Raw genomic sequence first — 18,516 nt, 5'->3', positions numbered from 1 at the left:
TCGCAGAAGAGATTACTGATATACCCTGGCTAGTATGGCCTTGCTGTGGTTTAAGACAGACTGTTAATCCAACGTGACTTGTAGCCATCATGTTGATCTCCTGCTAAATACCCAAGAGACACAATAGTGATTATTTTGCAACTGCTTCACAAACCTTTTCTGAAGGAAAGGCAGGACTAGGGGAGGCATAACGGGCCAGACCTCTGCTGGTGGAGCTCTGCCAAGTTCAATAGCACGGCTCACTGGCTACCAGAGAACAACGTGAGGCCTTTCCTTACTTTACAGGGGGTAGTACCATGACCTTTACAATTCAGGTAACTGCCAGATTTACAGGCGATTATGTCACTGAATTTGAAAAGCATATACAGTTGGAGACTTTCGCAATGTTTCCTACATCGCATGTCGACTTCTGTGCTTTATTTGTCTAAAATTCGTTTACCTATCTCCCAGTTCCGTGTTCTTGCTTGAACCAACATGCCACATTGATGATAACATATCTTTTGTATCCGTGTAAGGCTCAGCAAATGAGTGCAATTTTGCAAACAATGATGCAAGTGAGCAGCATTACCCTTTTGAGTAAAAGTCATTATCGTAGGCTTAAATGTTTGCCTAATACTCCTAGAGCTCTGGTCCTGCAAACACACTCGTGCAGTTAAAGTTAATCAAATGAAGTGTCAGAAATTAATAGGACTATTCACATGTACTACAGGCATGAGTTCTTAGCGGGAACTGTGTTTAATCGATACAGCAGAAAGCATCACACTATCAACCAGTTTTTTTTGCCCAGTTCCACTTCTAAGCAAAAACCGACACATACAGCCAAGTGCTTTGCAAATTTCTGAGTGCTGATGCAGTACTCCTTCTCTCATCAAAATATCACTATTGGATTGAGAAAGTCTTGTCATATTCAACCAGACACCTGCCTCTGCCAATGTGATGAAGGAAATGCAACCCATATTTCAGCAGCAAATGAATCAGTAGATTCAAACCCTTAAGAGCAGAAGCTTGACAATTAACTAGAATATTAAAAATCAGTTCATCTCAATAAATAACATTTTTAGTAACTCCTAGAGAAACAGGTCTAGTGAATAGCTGGATTCATGCTGCTGTCATCAAACAGAGCTTTCAAAACGTAACTAGCCCAGCGGATCAGATGTGCCTTTGAAATCTGAAGAGTAAGACAAGTTTTCAGATTTTATGAAACAAAATATGATATATTAGGAGAACTATTAGATTACCTATCCCTGAAGGATTTGTATGAAGTTTGTCATTTCATTTCAAGTTTCTTAGGAAAAATATCAATCTAAGGGTTTGTGGCACGACTGAAACACAGTAATGAAATTACTGCTCTCTCCTGCTTCATGTACCAGTCAGCTCTTCTGTCTCATCTTTTTCACATCAAACCTGGCTTCAAATGGTGTATGAGCCAGAGATCTTTTGACTGGAAAAGCTGATACTGCATCTTTATCAGAAACAAGCACCACGAATGCAAGCCTTCAAAAGCCAAAGCAACTGAGAACGATAATGGTAAATCCTGGAGTGATGATTAGGGAGAGATTCGACACTGTGCCATTGATCGAGTGGTGATCCCAACCCACCACAGAAAAGCAGTCAAGTCAGTTTTAAACAGAGTAATAAAACTCACACTGTGACGGTAGAAGGGGTCAACTTTTGTAGGGTATTTGTCAAACTGCAAAGGGATCAAAGCACAAACTAGTTACTTTATATTTCCTTGCTTTACTTCTGTTGGTAAAATAGAAGACTACTACTCTCTTATTTGGCAACCAACAGAGAGGAAAAAATACGCAGAAAATCGGTTTCCAATGAAACTGTTTGGGATTTTTCTTTCTTCAAAGTCAAATGAGGTCTTTACGAGACAGGAGAAAGGAGGTGGCACCAGAGTGCACCACTCCAAGCACTGGGAAGTCCCAAGCACGAGCGCTCCTTCAGCCAGCAGCCTCGTCCCTCAGCCCCTGTGCTGCCACCTGAACCTTCTGGAGCTGTGACAACCGCGAGGAAGGCACAGTCCTTCCTCTGCTACCCAGCCACACCTGGGCAGCAGAGCACTCCTTCCCCACAACCTGGCAAATTCTTAAACTTTTGTAATAAAGAATAGAGTTGTGCTCTACTTATCCTCACATTTCTGCCTGGGGTACGCACCATGGGCGGTGCTGGCGTTGGCATGATGGCAGTGGGTGGGATGGCGTGAGGGAAGGGCGTGAAGGTGTGCTGGTGTGTGTGTTGGTGTGTGTGCTGGTGCTGGTGCTGGTGCTGGTGGAACTCGGTCCTCAGGTACGGCGGCGGGCCCAGGGAGGCCCCGCGATCAGCGCTCTGAGAGGCCAAAAATCGCGTGTTTAATTCCTGACGGAGAAGATCTTGTTCTGAAACACAAACAGCAAAACAACACCCCATGAGCTCAGGGACTTTTCCAGACCTCGTGCCACTTACTCTTTGCTGGCTGTGGTAGCAACGCTGTATTTAAAACTTCCTGGTGGTAAATCACGACACTGTACAGGGTAAGAAAGCTCCCTCAGATCTTCCCCAAAGGCCTGAGAGACAGAAGGAGGTCTCCATTTCCCCTCTCTCACCAAGCCTGTCTTCACCACAGTGTTCCTCTGAGCACTAACCTGAGGGTTCTCCCTAAATTTGTAGGGACGTGGACATAGTCCTAAATAGGCGAGGAGGTGGGGGTAACCTGGAGTGAGTAAACATCGAGTGGCTGCTGCTAACATGAGTGCCCTGCTGCATGGACACAAAATGACGTTACTCAAATGCTGGGAGCCCTCCATTTTCTTCCCCCAGATCCCCCTCAGTGCCCCGGGAGGAACGGACATGTTACATCTCCCCAGTTGAAGTATAAAAGAGACAATTTTCCCCACTGATAAAAATCTCTACAACTTTCCCTCTGCCCCTGAACCCTGCACGTACACGAGCCCAGGACCTCTGCATGCGCGGCCACTGGAGGCCTTCCCTCTGGCCAGGGAAGCCACGCTGAGCACAGACCACAACGGCAGCAAAGACGTTTGCTATGGGGTCACAGAGTCTGCGTGGGCACCTTATGAACTCTAGTGTGTTTTTACCACGGGGACAAAAAAAAACTGACATGGAAAAAAGCACAGCCTTCCAAAAATGCTAATTCCTAGGGCAGAAAAAAAAGTCATTGGGTACATCTAGGTGTTTTTTGGCTTTGTTATCACTCCAAATCGTTGAGCGATGAGTACAGCCTCTACCCAACCAACAGCCATCATCGAACGGACCAAGAAGAATTATTCTGACTAAAACCGGAGGACTGGCTTCCTACGCTGCACTGGACGTGCTCGAGCCGTGATCCATCTGTCTCTTACCTGAGTAAGTACTGCCAGCTGGGTGTCCTGGAACCTGCAGTGTCCCTGACGTCAATGGAGGAGGAGGAGGCAAAGCCGTAGGAGGGGCAAACATATTGGGGTGATGTGGGTGTGCGGGGGGCTGGAGGGTGGGCGTGAAGGTATGCAGCGGGCTGTGGCTGGGTAAAGAGAGGGGGAACGGTGAGGCTGAGGGATGGTGAGATATGTGTGGAGGAGGGGCCTGAGTCTTGGCAGGAGTGCTGCTTCTGCTGCTGCTGTTAATGAAAAGAAAAGCAATTAAGTATTGCACGGAAGAGAGAAAAGCTCCAAACGTACACATACACAACCCCACCAAGCTACGCACGACTCACGTTAAACGTATTACTAATCCAAGTTATGTATTACAAATGAAGTTTCTCTTTTACTTCTCTAGCCATACCGCTGTGATACTCCTTTCTCCAACCATCTGCTGCATCTTTTCTAGCAGCTTTTACTTCCCGTGCTTTCTCCACTCCAAAACCCGAGACATACCCTCCTTCTCCGTAGGAGGCTGGTATTCTGTCCTCCAACAACAGGAATGGCACGTGAAGGAGCAATCAGCCCTGTGCACTCATTACTTAATTATCAGGTCCTTTCTACATCACTGCTTCTGACTCACGTTTTCAGGTAAATGAAGCTCAAAATCAGTGATCACTGCATTAATAAAAGTTTAGGTTTTTTGCTATGACTTAGAAGATGACAGAATGCAGAAAATGTGAAACAAAGTTGAGAAGGCAACAAGATATATGCTTGTTGTACAGTTAATGCCTCTCTCTACGCCCACAATATAAAGAGATAAGACGAGTCAGCAAAATAAATATTTGCAATTAGACTGGTTGCAATTTTTTCAGGTGTCATTTCCTACTAATGGGTATTTAAAACATATTCATGTAGTGGTTAATTCTACTTGTCATTATTTCAAGTAATGACATGCTTCTGGTGGGGTGACTTTTAAAGACAAGCAATGCCAGCTTGGTTAAAAATAAAACGAAGTCTTAAACACCTCCCAGTCTTCAGTCAAACCATGAAGCAACCATAATGCTGGCTCGCCAGGTCTTGGAGGATACCATCTGCCTGCTGGAAGCTCAGATTTGGGGAAGGATGACCTAGTACTGACAGCGTCAGGTTAGAGTAGGGGAAACCTGAGGTCTCTGACTCAGAGAGACGTCACGGGTTCCTGTGAACATACTGTTTAATCTCTCGTTCACCTTTGTTATCCCCTGTAAAGGGTGAGGTTTATCTCACCGTGGCCAGGTGAAGAGAAAAACACTGAAGACTGCAAGGTGTCAGCAGTGCAGGAAAAAAATTAAGCTTTAAAGTTGTTGGTGCAAGCCTGTTTGTGCTAGGCTGCCAGCAGGGCCAACCAGCTGTAAAACACTTCTTGCTCTAGGGCACGTCAGTAGTTGGAGAAAGCAGATGATGTTTACAGGGACGGGAGGGTAAAAGAAACCCCCCTTCCGAGAGCGGCCCAACCTGCAAGAATTGGGATTTTCTCCCCCGGTCTACGTTGCACAAAATTCCCTCCAAAAACCTGAGCACTCAATGACAGGCAGGAGAAGTAAAAGCAAATTAACTAAGCGCCCAAGAATACCTAGCATTTAAGGGAACACTAGATCAGAGATAAAGCGATCCCGGCTCAGGTGAGGGAAGGAGTTAAGGTTAAATGCACAAAGTCCCCTTTATTTCCCAGTGACGGGACGGGGCATGCAGTCACTTTTCTCCTCTAGCTAATTCATCTCCACTTCCTCCAGGCACGGTAAGGCATCGCCACCAGGCAGCAAGTCGGCAAAGACACGGGGCTTCAGCGCGTACGCGTTTCCTTTCGCCTACCTTAAGCTGTTGAGGCTTAAACTGCTGCTGTTATAGGCAGAGAGTGGCTGCGAGAGGCTCTGAGAGGCCGGGTGGGGCTGCACCGGAGGGAGGCTGGGATGGGCCGGCTGCACCGGCGACTGCGGCCGGGGCGGGTGCTGGACGGGCGGCTGCGGCGCGGGCGGGCGGGCGGCTTCCTCTGGGGCTGGTGGCAGCTGGGCGGCTTGCGGCGGGGGCGGCTGGGCAGGAGCCTCCGGCCGCGGGGCGAGCGCAGGGCTGGGGCAGCGCGCCTCAGGCGGCGGCTCCAGCTGGGGCTGCGCCAAAGGCTGTGTCACCTGAGGACAAGGGTCTTTAGGCACCACAGGCTCAAGTACGGGGTCTTTACTGCTGTCCTGGCTCTTCTCTTGACTCCTTTCTAATCCTGATATTTTCGGGACAGCTGGGCCCCTAGCACCAGGGTCGTCATTTTCAGCTACCGTACTGACTCCTAACTCTTTATCTGCAACAACAAAAGAAAGAGATAAAACATTAAGCGGGCGACAACATGGGCAAAACCAAACTAACTGCTGTGCTGGAGCTGCGCTCCGGGCAGTCATATTTTGTTCTCATCACGGACCGTGCCAACGTGAAACCGCACCAAACCCAAAGCCATGGCCAGCAGCATCCCTAACCCTCAAGTCCTTCTCCTAATGCTTCTTTTCCTATTTTATCATAAGGAGAAAGTTTCTGGTGTGTTCATTAACATATGAAAAAGCAAGTCCACAAAAGATGAGCTGAATGCAGTGGTTCAAGTGCTCTAAGAACCTCCCCAAAAATCCCCACCTCCCAGAAGGGCTGTGCCTTGCTTCGCTCTCTCTCCGTAGCACCATATACACTGGGTTCTCCATACTTGCCTCCTGGGTCTTGTCTCCTACGGCTGCATTTCCCAACCTTCCCATGCACCATGCTAGTGGTTAATTGACTTTTAAAAAAATCAGATTTGCACAACAATTGCACGACTCCAAGATTTGGGGCCATAAAACAGCGCTGCTAAGTCTGTGAGCGTAGGGAATATCATCTGTATGTGTATTTGGCAAAATCACTCCCTGAATGATCACATAAAACCCACTAAAATTATCTACTCCATCCCGTAAGCACAAATTGCCGCAGTGCGAGGGGCAGAGCTGCGCGGGAAGCCAGGCTCCTCTGCGTTCTCTGCTTGGAGAACTGCTTGTTTTCTAGGCACATCCCTTTATCCCTAATTACTATTATATGTTTACTATAACACCTCTATTGCCTGGGCTGCCAAATGAACAGCAAAAAAAGGTTAAGGGAAATGACATATTTTTGCCTTGATTTTTCTTTCAGTGACATTAATTTTGGACAACCCTTTTCAGAAGGACGGCCAAAGAAGTTGAGAAGGTAACGTGATTCGTCCTGACTACGTGCTCTTTAGAGAGTCGGACGACACATTGTGCATGCGAACGTGTGCACCCGCCTCTCGCCTTCCTTCTCCGATAACTCTCCTCAAAATAAACCACCTGGCAGAGAAAAGAGACCTACCTTAGCACTGCTATTTTCTGTTAATGTTACTCTATCATCACTCCCTTACTGACGCACTGCGGGAACAAATGCAACGTGAGCTCTGTGCCTTGATTACACGAGGTCCAAACGTTAAAACACATATTAGTGGGAACCCAGGGTTTTTTGCTTTGGCTGGTGATGCAATGACTTAGTTTTGTTTCCCAGCTCTTTAATAATAAGGAATATTATTATAATTTTAACATTTCCTACAGTGGAGTTTTGCTTACTGGGGCTCTATAGCAACTTCCCATTTGAATCGCTCCCCAAAGGTTCTGCCAATGAATATTTGCTGCACGGCACCCCTTCGAACGGACCTGGGGGAGTGCTGCTGACCCAAGACTGGCAAAGGCAATGCCTGCAGCCGGGCAGGCGGGGGGAAGCAGGAGCACCATTTAGGGCAGTACTGCCCAGCAACTCCAAAAGGTTGGACCTGACCCGTAGGCAATTACAGAAACAAAGCGTAAGGGAAAGACTTAAATGGGCTTGGGACAAGCTTATCATTAAAAAAGTAAGCAGGGTTCTAAGTAATCTTAAGACAGGAAAACTTTACTCGTTCTTCTACCAATTTTAAGGGGTAAAATGGATAAATGCATAATAAAAGAATACAGGTTCAAAGAAATTTGTTGACAGCTACATCATTCAAACCCTGAAGTAAGGGAGTGCAAACAAACATGATGGGGGGTGTACTCTGCCACGGCACGGGCACATGCAACCGTGTTTGCCAACCTCGGCATCACTAGAGCTGCCAGAGACGGCCTGGCAGACGTGTGTCAAAAACATATCACCGCTTGGGCTTAATTTTATGCAGGGATCCCAAAACACGTCAGACCCCGCTATTACCGAGTGTGTTACAGGCCCTGTGCAATGGCGAGCAGCCTGGTAAAGTGGAGTTCAGATTGTTTTAAAAGTCTGTGGAGAGGAGATGGGGCAAGAACCTTCTGGGGGCAAAAGGGAGGTAAAAAGAAGAGGGAGAAAGAAAGAGGGAGAAAGGGGAGGGAAGCAAACAGACTTATTTGAGGAGGATGTCCTTTAATCACTTCTGGAGTATGCAATCTGTAACAGGCAGAGAGGCTCCTCCACGAATTTAGATCAGAAGGCTATGGGGGCAACAGCGGGACTCCGGAGGTACAAAAATAATTACTCTGCTGTATGCCCAAGGTCTATCTCATTGCAATTAAACTGCGGGTTATAAATAAGGAAAAATCCATTTGCATTAATTCTTTGGATCAATCATGTTTGATCAAACATTATTAAAAGTTAGACAGAGTGTGATCACCCCATGTGTTAAGACAGGCCCCAAGGAGGACAGAAATGAGCAACAGTTTGTTCATGAATAGGTGGATCTACATTCCTAGTCCTTACAGGAGTAAAAGGCATGACATTTTGGTTATTTGACAGAAAGGCATAATAATTAGGGCTTTGAGGGCTTAGCCTTGTCGTTAGAAACTCCCTACAAGATGAATACACAGTAGGTGGTCTGAAAATCCTGCAGAGGTGAGAGTTGCAAATCTGTGGGGAACACCTTGCACTCGGTGCATTCATTAAATCTTTTCATTTGATATTTTTAGTGTCTCTTGTGTGTGTAACATTTATTCAGCACAGCTCTCTGCTGGGGAGTTTGTTCCTCACGCAGTCGTTCCTCCTCCCCTGGAGAAAAGGGCTACGAATCCTAGTGTCTCCTGGGTATTTTTTGCTGCTGCTTACATCTTCATTAGACAGCCCCTGAAGTACCATTCCTGTTAGTTCGTAGCTTAGAAGATGCCGTATTTAGTAAGATAATGTTATTCCAAATGTCAAACACTGAATGTGTGCACAGTTTCTCCCTCTCTCTGTCTTCCACCATTGCCCCTACGCTATGCCCCAAAATGGTTTCAGACGTCCAGGAGTCCCTCGAACCCCTGTGTGCCTGGTACACACATCTCTGCAAGGCTGATAATTATGATAAATAAATTAGAAAGAATTCTTTGGCCCACAGTATCTATTTAAGGAGTTGAAATCCCACATCAGTGATGAATGCTATCACTTATATGTTTCATAAGGAGGGCTCAAGTCTTTATCAACAGCACTTCAAGGTCATACATACAAGATTACTCTTTTTCTACTGGTACGTCTTTGCACGTCACATGATTTCTGAATGTTGACTGACTAACTTGGTGTAAAAACTAAGGGGCAAAAAATCCTTCACATCACTATGATACAGACAACCCAACTACACAACCTTCTGAGTCGCAGGACTTCATTTCCATCCAACAGCTAAAGCAGCAAGCAAGCTAACTTGATTTGCTGGCAGCCTCCATAGTCTAGTTTGGATAAAGTAAAATTACTGCATCGGCATTCAGAAGAGCAGTAACTGTGATGTAACTTCTGTGCTGACACATGCTTCCCTTTTTCCACTGGGTTGATATTGCATCCAGCAGCAGTCAGTCTTTTTACCGAAAAAGGAATAAAGCCATAATTCGATGCTCTTTGAGGACTGAGGAGAAACATTGGCTAAGCTTGTCCCATACAGACAGGACATGCAACTTCCATTATCTTCCTTTCCTGTCTTTGCCCTTTGATGTGTCTTAAATCTCAAATTCCTCTATTTTTCACTTAACACACACAATCTGGGGATCTCTCAAGATGCAGGACTCAGTCCCCTCCAAGTAACACAAGTGCAGTTAGCAGTTTGCTGTGTCTGCGTGATTATTACTTGGTTGGCTCAATAACACCAGAGGAGCAGACAAGGCCACACTGGGAAGACCTGTAAGTAAACCAAATGACTGCATGTGAACTAGAGAGACTCTGTAGCTGGGAGTTTACATTATATTTTATACACATTCTGTGAACATACACATATACACATGCACTCTCATGTGTTTGTATACATGTATGTTGCGTGTAATACATATGCATTTATATTTATACCCATATCTGTTATATGTATACACATTGTTAACAGAGAAATACACAGTGCATGCAAACACTTCCATTAAAAGACATGGATTTTTATAATGAACACAAGTTATATGCAGCAGTCAGCTGAAATGCCGTTGCCGCTGTTCCTAATGGGCAAACCAGCAAAAATTTGACCTGAACTCTGTGTTCTGGCTCCTTTGTACCATTTGGGTGATCCAAAAGAGCTAGAGGATGGCCAGAGGTGGCCAGTTGAGAACATCACAGCCACAAGACGAAGCCCAACTATTCTTCTGCTGACAAAAAGGCCCTGTTGAAATTCGCCAAATTTGAAATTCCCAAAGATTCACCAATAATGAACGCTCTAATTTTGCCTGGTCAAGTGTCGTCTGCAGGTAGGTTCAACGTGTTTGGTTGCACCAAAGACCACAGGAGATGCTAAGTGCCAGCACAGGGCATTTCATGACGAGAGCTGGGCCACCACCAACATGGCCAGGTCCCGAGCGGCAGCCAAGGACGTGTGAACTGGGCATCTCTGACCTGACCTGATGGTACCTGGGGAATGAAACCTCCTTAGACAACGTCCTGCATGATGCTGTCAACTTACAGTGGCCAAAGCTCTTTTCTAAACACAAAATCATCCAACTTTTCCATGTCCAGGTCTGGAACAACTGAGTTTCACAAACAAGGCTACATAATACCCCGTCCCTCCTCCTTCTGTCCACATTAGGATTCAGCCTCTCTACGCCTGGCCTGGGAGTACGCAGGCATCTTTAGAGAGCAATTCAGAATCAACACTGAATTTTCCATTCCCTTGAGAGGGTTTTGGATTAAGCTCAAAGTCCTTACTGCACAAGTAGGAAAATTATAGGAGTTTTCAGTGTTCTGCAGCACCATCTTTGGGATTGAGCATTCAGCCTGCCAAGGAAATCTTTTACAGCATTATTTAATTTAAAAATAGAATTAATTTTCTTTTACGACTTTGATAAGTCTTTTCTTGACAATATTACCTCTGCCTAAATATCTTCTTAATGCAAGATAAAAAATTAGATCTTTCAAAAAATATAAAACTATTTTCTTCAGCTTTAACATGGATAAGTGGGCAGTTGGTGCAAACTGTCACAACCAATACAGACCGTCATAACTTCTCTGAAGTCAGTGGAATGCAGAAAGCGTATACCCCGCTGGCCGCTGGCCCTGGGAGGTATACTTCAACAAGCATTTTACAGGGCTTGAAATAATTAATCAGATTTAAGACCTGATTGTACATTTCATATTGATTAGACATTGGTCAATGAAACATTTGGATAAATAAAGGCAGATGACAGAAACTATTACTGCAAAGGATGGAGGAAGTTGGGTGCACCAGCCAACACGTATCATAAAGGCCCCAGAGCAATTCATCTGTTGTACTGGATACACATGATTTGCTAAAAACAATTTTTCATTTTTAGTACACAGCCATCTTTCATCCTCATTTCCAAGGACACTAACAAAGTATTTGATTATGCAAATTAAAAACATGCATTCGAAAGCATGGTTACTAGCAGCTCTGTCATCTGCTGATACCAATTATTCCACAGTAAGCAGGTATTTAGTACAACTGAATAGCAAGACTTGTGACACACTTTGTACTTAATTATAAAACAGAGAAGAAAATCATTCAGGACAAAAGATTTTGCTACCTCCTGTTAAAAATGTTTATCTTCTGCGTTGAAATGGATTTAATTGTCAACAATAAAGTTGCAGATCAATGAAAAGAAGCACTTAGTGGAATTGCACAAGATGTTGACAATTCTTCAGTCATTGAGCTGCTCCTGGCCTTGATTTGAGAATGCAGAGTCCTCCAATATTTCACATGAAACAATTTATTTCATCCAGCTGTTAAACAGAACATACGCCATAAATGTAACTCCTATATCCTGTACACTGTGAGTATAATATTGAAAGCACTTGACGTTTGATTTTTTTTAAAAGCACCTCTTTACTCAGTAAAAAGGAATGGGATACAGCGTTCTAGAGGAAAGTGAAGTACAGAACATCCAAACATCCCCCTCTCTCAGAAATCATCGCATTTCACTTAATAGGAAATAGATGCATGCAACTGTAACATCCTAATAGACCCCGTGAGAAAGCAACACCATGATAACTCTGTCCTACTTCAACGCACACATGTACACGCACGCACAGCCCAATGGTTATTTCCAGTAGGGAAAACCTCTTGGCTTCCTAACCTTTTCAGTTAGGAAGCAGTAAACTACATCATTAGCTATGCAACTCTGAAGTATGCAGCAGCCAGCTACGGGCACCAGAGTGCTCGCTGAAGAGGGCTTTTCTCAAACGGGCCAGCAAACTTCCCACGTGGGAAGTAACGCTGACAAAGTCACTGCAGGATATTCTTTAATAATAATGGGTTTGAGCGCAAAGAGCTTTAGCTTCCTGTTTCAATTTTGCATTTTAACTGAAGAAATCCAGGTCTTGGAATCACAATATTTGTAAAGCACACCTGGTTTCACAGAAACATCGACAACGCCTTATTAAATCAGGCTGAAGGTCTGTGCGTCCTGCCTCTGACTGCAGTCCAAGATTTTTCCAGATCAGGTGTAAAAACCTTGCAGCCAGCATACATAAAACAACTGTCCAACCCATGAGATCTCATGCTGAATCTCTGGTAAGATTGGCTTATACCCAAAAACCTGAGATTTTTCTTTCAAGATTTTCTAGAATTGAGATAACATGGCACGGGCTTGATACGTACATAAATCTCAAGTTCCTTCTGAGTATTCTCAAGTTCTTGCCCATAGCAGTAAATTTCTTAGCATGTCCTATGAAAATATTCCTTCCACAAGATTTTAATTTCTCACCTTTTAATTCCAGTTGGTTCTTGCAAGTTTGTGAGAAAGAGACTTCTCTACAAAACATCACTACCACTCATTCCTTTATAAAATTTTTTCCCCTTTTACCTCCTTGATAAGTTTTTCAACTCCTATCTTCCCAGCCTTTCTTCCTACAAGACTTTTCCCACACACCTGATCCCACATTGTTATTTTTTCTGCTACCCCATTGCACATCTTTGGCTTCTGCAACACGCTCTTTAGGAAGCGGCTGTCCCATACTGCAGAGCCCCCAGTAGCTGCACCACTGATTTGTACCAAGCAATTTCATCCTCACCATATTATTCACCACCTGATTCCTCACCCACATCATACATAGTTGTTCCCGGCCTGCAGCTGCAGACATGAGTGAAGGTCTACGTTAAACCACCTCTCGTAACATCCAGCTTCTTGTCTTGACTTGTCTCAGCTACTCCAGAGCCCTGCAGGGTCTACAGGCACCTGCATGTTTTGGTTTAATGTGCATTGCTCCAAGTTTGTCTAAGGTGATTCTCAGTCCCTGTTCTCTCCGCCTGATGAGGTTTCTCTATGGTTTCTAGCAGTTCTCTCCAGCTCCAACTATCACAGGTGTCCTTAGACCATGTGTAACCGCTGCCATTTGCCCTCCTGCCTTTCACATTGGCCAACTCAGGACAGAGGACTTGAGACTTCACCTGCCCTTAAACCGATGCCACATGACAAAAATAACCCAATTCTTTGCTTTCTTTTCTTTAGCTACATTTTGCTGGTAACAGGCCATTGCTTCTTGCTTCATAACAACTGAGTTTCCACAGTAGCCCTTTCTTCAGGGCCTTCTCAAAGGCCTTTTGCGAGCATAGATCAATTACGGCAATTCGAACGTTTGCTACTTTGACACCTCAAAAAAATTAAATCAGCTCAGTGAGACAACATCCCTCTCTTGAAATCTTCTGAGACCAAATCTCCTAGTGCGACTCTCCAAGTGCTCGTAAAGCACGTTTAGTCCCTCTGCTGATACAAGGCTGGTGGTATGTGCATCTCCTCCGCCGGAGCTGGGAGAACAGGACCGGCTGCCTGCCCTTATCCCCAAACCTGTCCCCAGTCCACGCAACCCGACAAGCTCAGCTCCAGCACACACGCAGAGGGAGCAAAACCACTGACAGCGGAGACCAAACCTCTGGAGACTCAGGCCAAGACGCAACAGTGCAGCCCTCCGTCTCTCAGAGAGGAGTCGGCACTTGCAAAGGGCTGTCCAGTCCAACATCACTTCGGCTTGGCTTCAGAAAGGCGCCTTCCCCTCTCCTCCTTCAGCTATTACACAATACCCAGCGACCTGCCCCGTGGGCAGAGAGGACGTGTGGTGAGAGTGTTTCAAACCTGCTAAGAGTAAATGAGGTGACAGTACTGGATACTAACCAATTAAAAGAAGAACACACAGCACAGCTTGATAATTTTCTCCAATTATCAATAGGGATAGGATAACCTTAGCACAAGGCTAACATCATCCCATGGCGAGAGAAATAAAATATACTGGGTTTACCTATCGCCCCCCTTCCTTACCATTGATTTGTCATGGCCACGTAACTGCAATATTCCCTTAAACGCTCGTGACATCAGCTCATCCCGCTCGTATGTGACAGGATTACTTGAATGAGCTTGAACAAAACCAGCTTTCAAAACCAGCTTGAAAAGCATCACCTTGTGAACACTGATCAAATTTAGCATGACAGTTCAGTTTAATATATAAAGGACAAAAGAGATCTGTGTGATATGTTTATACAGAAAAATAACACATTTATTCCCCCTGAGAGGTGTCATACCCATAACTCACCAGACACATACCACCGGTTCCTTCGTGAATTTGTACTTTAGAGCCAGGAATTTTCTATTCTGTTTTTAAAGGCATGATGTCAATCTAAGCACAGAGCTTAAAAACTCCAGTGCCCCTCTTGCTAACTCTAAGATGAAGCTCAGCACGACCGCGACGATACCCACTTTTAATTACAACTATTTTAGTCCATTAGCGTCTACAGGAAAACTTTGCTGAGCTTACACGTCGCAACTCCAGTGATCAGTGCTGCTTCACAGAATTCTCATGCTTGGCATATTTTGCTCGTGTTTCCAACACTGCAGAGAACAAGATGGATATTATCCAACTGTCTGCTCCGACATAGGATCGCTTAGGCAGAATTCTTCACATCTGGGTCATATCAGTAACTGTAGACATGAGATTTCAATGTCCTGGTCAACACAGGGTCTCATTGAATATGTCATTTATACTTGTCTTGTAATGTCTGAATTCCTTGTATTGGGCTAGAACACATCCCATGAAATTGTTTTGTTTTAAAAGGAGGGAAAAAGGGGGCCAAATAACTGAATAGGTTCAAATATATAGATGTAACTTAACTGAAGACCTACCACTCCATTTTCTGTTTCATTGCTTTGAGATGGTAGATACTAAACGTTTTCTTTCTAGATAAACATGACCCTGTGTACCACATTCCTCCTGCGTGGGACAGAGGTAGAGGATTTAAAAGATTTTATATGAACTAAAATAGTAAAGAATATAAAATTGAGAAGGAAGCACCATAACATCAGTGGCTCGTTGGCAATTACCAGTTTTGTTCTTACATCATTCTATAGCATTTTGTGAACAAGAATGTGATAGTCCACCAAAGCCTGCATGATAATTCAAATACTGAAAAGTCTCCAGCTTTTTATTACAGCCATTCATAAGGGAGCATCGCTATCGCCTCTGTAATTCAGTGTGGGTAATACGGGCCCTTTCTGGCCCAAAGACCTCATGATGTCTTCTCTACCTCAGTAAGAGGCTCTGCATCATTACTCGAAAGGGTTTGCTTTGCCTTGACATCTTGTTTTCTTGACCCTGGCTCTCCCAGCCTGCTCCTTACATCTGTGGAAGACTGACTAGTTTGTCCAATTACTTGAACTAAATGAATGCCAGTCGGACTGCAGCCCTCCCCAGTCACCAAAACCACATAAACAAGTGAAATGAAATCTGACTATTTGCCCAAGTCAAATTAATTTCCCGACACGGAGGCAGGGAGACGACAGGAGCCTGGCAGGTCTCAGGGAGATGCTGTTTTGTGCCTGCCAATTCTGCACTGATGCTAAATCGCAATCAGGAAGGCCGTGCTGTCAACCAGATCTGATTTCATAGACCTCAGGACAGTTTGTGACTCTTGGTAGGGTAAATTTTGGTACAGCAAAGGGTCCATTATAGCCTAATTGCCCCACAAAATGTCGCACGTTTTATTCAAATCAGCTGAACTACTCTCACTACTTTTATCCATGACGTTAGGGGTTTTTTTGCTTTTAAACAGATACAGAAGGCCTCTGTGAGGTAGGATTTTGATAGGACTGTTGACTCATGGAGCACACTGCCTGCCCTCCAGCAGACCTGGAGGAATAGGAGGCTGCAACACAGCCAGCAATCCGGACATCTCCATGCGATCAGGAGAGTCTTTTCCTGAATTCCTCTGGATTATCAGTTTATAAGGTGGAACAAAGGTCTGGCAGCGCTCGTCATCTCAGGGATATCACTTTTACCATTGTACATCCTTGTTCGTATCATTCTGCTAGAAGACTGACTGAAATTTCAGTGAACGCTAGCCATTGCAGTTTGTAGAAAATGGAATCTGGCACTCTACCTTTTTTAAATTACCAACCTGAAAGCAAAAACACACGCGAAGGTGCAAAGTCAGCATGAAGGCACTTGTGAACTACCTGTTCACTACTGAGGCACTTGTGAGCAGCAGTGCTCACCTTTATTCTAGGCTCACTGATTGACCTGTCCTTAATGAAAACGGCAGAAGAGCACATCAGCTCTGCGTTGTTTATGACAGACTGTCTGAGGAGCAGTCACATAACACATCCTAAAACACACCAGCATGAACGAAAAACCGGGCTTTTACCAGACCTTGATGTACCCCCACCTTGATGTCAGCTCAGCACCTGGCTTAAAAATCTAAGTAAATATCTTCTGTCCCAAAATAAATGGTGAGCAATGAAGATCAGCTTAAAGCCAGATCTGCCCCGTGCACACTTCCATTCTAACTATGATACAATTTAGTAGCGGGTAGGATACGAGATGAGATGACGCTGTCCTACATGCAGAAAAGACATCAACATCGGGGTGCAAAGCCCGAAGCTGAAGACAACTCCATGTTGCAGTGTACTTTTGCAGTCTAAAACACAGGGATTTTCTACACAAACTGAAATCGTTAGCCTGCGTATGCTTCCAAATACCAGCTGAAAAATGTCCTGTGCTCCTAACTTTTATTTTCATTCACGTTGTGCCTTGCTGAGGCTAATTAGTACCCAGCAACTGGTGCATTCAAAGACTCAAGCCCTACACGCAGGACTTTGCGGTGCTGCCTCCATGTTGCAAAGAACTGTAATTCTAAAAGGATTAAAAGTTTACCAGCACAGCCATGTAAAGTAGAAAATGAATTGTTCACTCTTCTCACCTCTGTTTGGAAATTAGATTACAGGCTCCAAGTGAGCTGAAATACAGAATGAGGCAAATCCATGTGATTAGCTCACAGGTGGCCAGTGAGCCTTTTCTATGCTTCAAAGTCTGGCAGATTCCTATTAGCTGCAATAATAAAAAGAATGTGTACTTATCCTTCGGCCCAAGCCCTGCCCTGGGCCAACACGGCTACCTGCTGTGCTAATCCTCAGAACCAATATAATCATCCTCAATTGCTATTTCATAAGTTTGCTCAGCTGTCATTTGGGATATACAGTATGGGCGGCACAGAGCCGTGCTGCCGACTGCACGGCGAGATGACTTCTACACAGGTTCCACTCCTCCATGCCGCCGTAAACGGAGGGAAGGAATTGCAGCGCTCACCCAGGACAGCCCCACATTGTCAGCAGCTGGTTTCCCAGCCTTAAGAGCAAAGAGGCTTTAGACATATAAACAGTTTGCACCATTAATCACCAGAGTTTCCACTAAATAAACACACACTGTTTCCATTTATCTTTTCTCTCCAGAAGGCACCCATGTGAGTGTCAATTCAGCAAAACACATCACACATTAGATCAGAAAACAGGAGAGCGAGCTATCCCAGGGATGGGCATAGAGGTCACATGCAATGCATAACATCAATGGTCCGCTTAATACGGTATTTGCTTTCTGACTCACACCAGTTGCAGATGCAGTGGGATGATGTGAATGCAGCACTTCCCCATAACGTGCACACATGGAAAGCTCTTCCAACCCTCTCAGCAAGAGGCTGGTTAAGATAATGACCCTTGAAGGCTGCTCCCTCTAGCAAACTGATATCCCACCTGGCAGAAATGTGGTAATATTTTTATTATTTCTACACACATCTAATAATCCTCTGAATACTCCTGAGCTCTTTACCTTAACATTATCTTGCATCGGGGAGCTCTACAACTCAATTTACAATTTCCTTTTGTTACTTTTAAATGCGTTAGGCAGGGAAACGAGAAGCCATCTCCCTATTCCCACACTACAGGTTCGCCAGAATATTTCAAACTAACTTTATCAAACTTATTTTAGACCAAAATTTAAAACCAATGTTGAACAAGTGGGGCTCTGCATAGGAACGGGGGGAAGCACCCGTGGCAACAGAGGCCATGCTTTGCTTTGCTCCCATAGAAGTCCTTCCAACTCTGCTGCTCACCACAAAGCAAATTCAAGATCCCACAAGCACACAGCATGTCACACCTGTGCTCTTGGCAGATCCAGACGAAGATTCACTCTCACAGTGTTGTCTCCAACAGGTAGGCAGCTCCATGCATCCACCCTTGGCCATGTCTTCCCACCCTGTGCTCCCCTTCCCTGGCACATGTGGCCATTCCATAAGCCGGTCTGGGGAAGTAATCCAAATTCAATGTAACCTCTCTTAATTTCCTTTTTTCCTAAAACCACCCTTAGCCTGAACCAGCAAAGCTTGCTTTAAATGACATCCCTGCTGAAACACTTGCGGAACTCCCCCCGTCCTCCAGCCCTGTGCAGCAGCACCCACTGCAGTTCCCTAAAC

The 18,516-nt window shown here is 44.8% G+C and overlaps 1 protein-coding gene across 6 annotated transcripts in view; it reads right to left on the bottom strand.

Annotated features, from left to right (window-relative positions):
• Positions 1–18,516, bottom strand: part of AUTS2 (activator of transcription and developmental regulator AUTS2) — a 792,628-nt gene that overhangs the window by 22,804 nt on the left and 751,308 nt on the right. For 2 of the 6 annotated variants that reach the window (XM_064468140.1, XM_064468141.1), the window contains 4 exons: positions 5,193–5,670; positions 3,345–3,598; positions 2,140–2,381; positions 1,646–1,690 (listed from right to left, as the gene is read on the bottom strand). In XM_064468140.1, the coding sequence (XP_064324210.1) occupies positions 1,646–1,690; positions 2,140–2,381; positions 3,345–3,598; positions 5,193–5,670 (1,019 nt within the window). The remainder of the gene's footprint in view (positions 1–1,645; positions 1,691–2,139; positions 2,382–3,344; positions 3,599–5,192; positions 5,671–18,516) is intronic. The other 4 variants (XM_064468137.1, XM_064468136.1, XM_064468138.1 and 1 more) reach the window with 4 other exon arrangements.

Source organism: Phalacrocorax carbo, chromosome 17 (genome assembly GCF_963921805.1).
Source record: "Phalacrocorax carbo chromosome 17, bPhaCar2.1, whole genome shotgun sequence".
Taxonomy (NCBI): domain Eukaryota; kingdom Metazoa; phylum Chordata; class Aves; order Suliformes; family Phalacrocoracidae; genus Phalacrocorax; species Phalacrocorax carbo.
The sequence above is the reverse complement of the archived record's forward strand: the minus strand, read 5'-3'. Positions and strand labels throughout refer to the sequence as shown.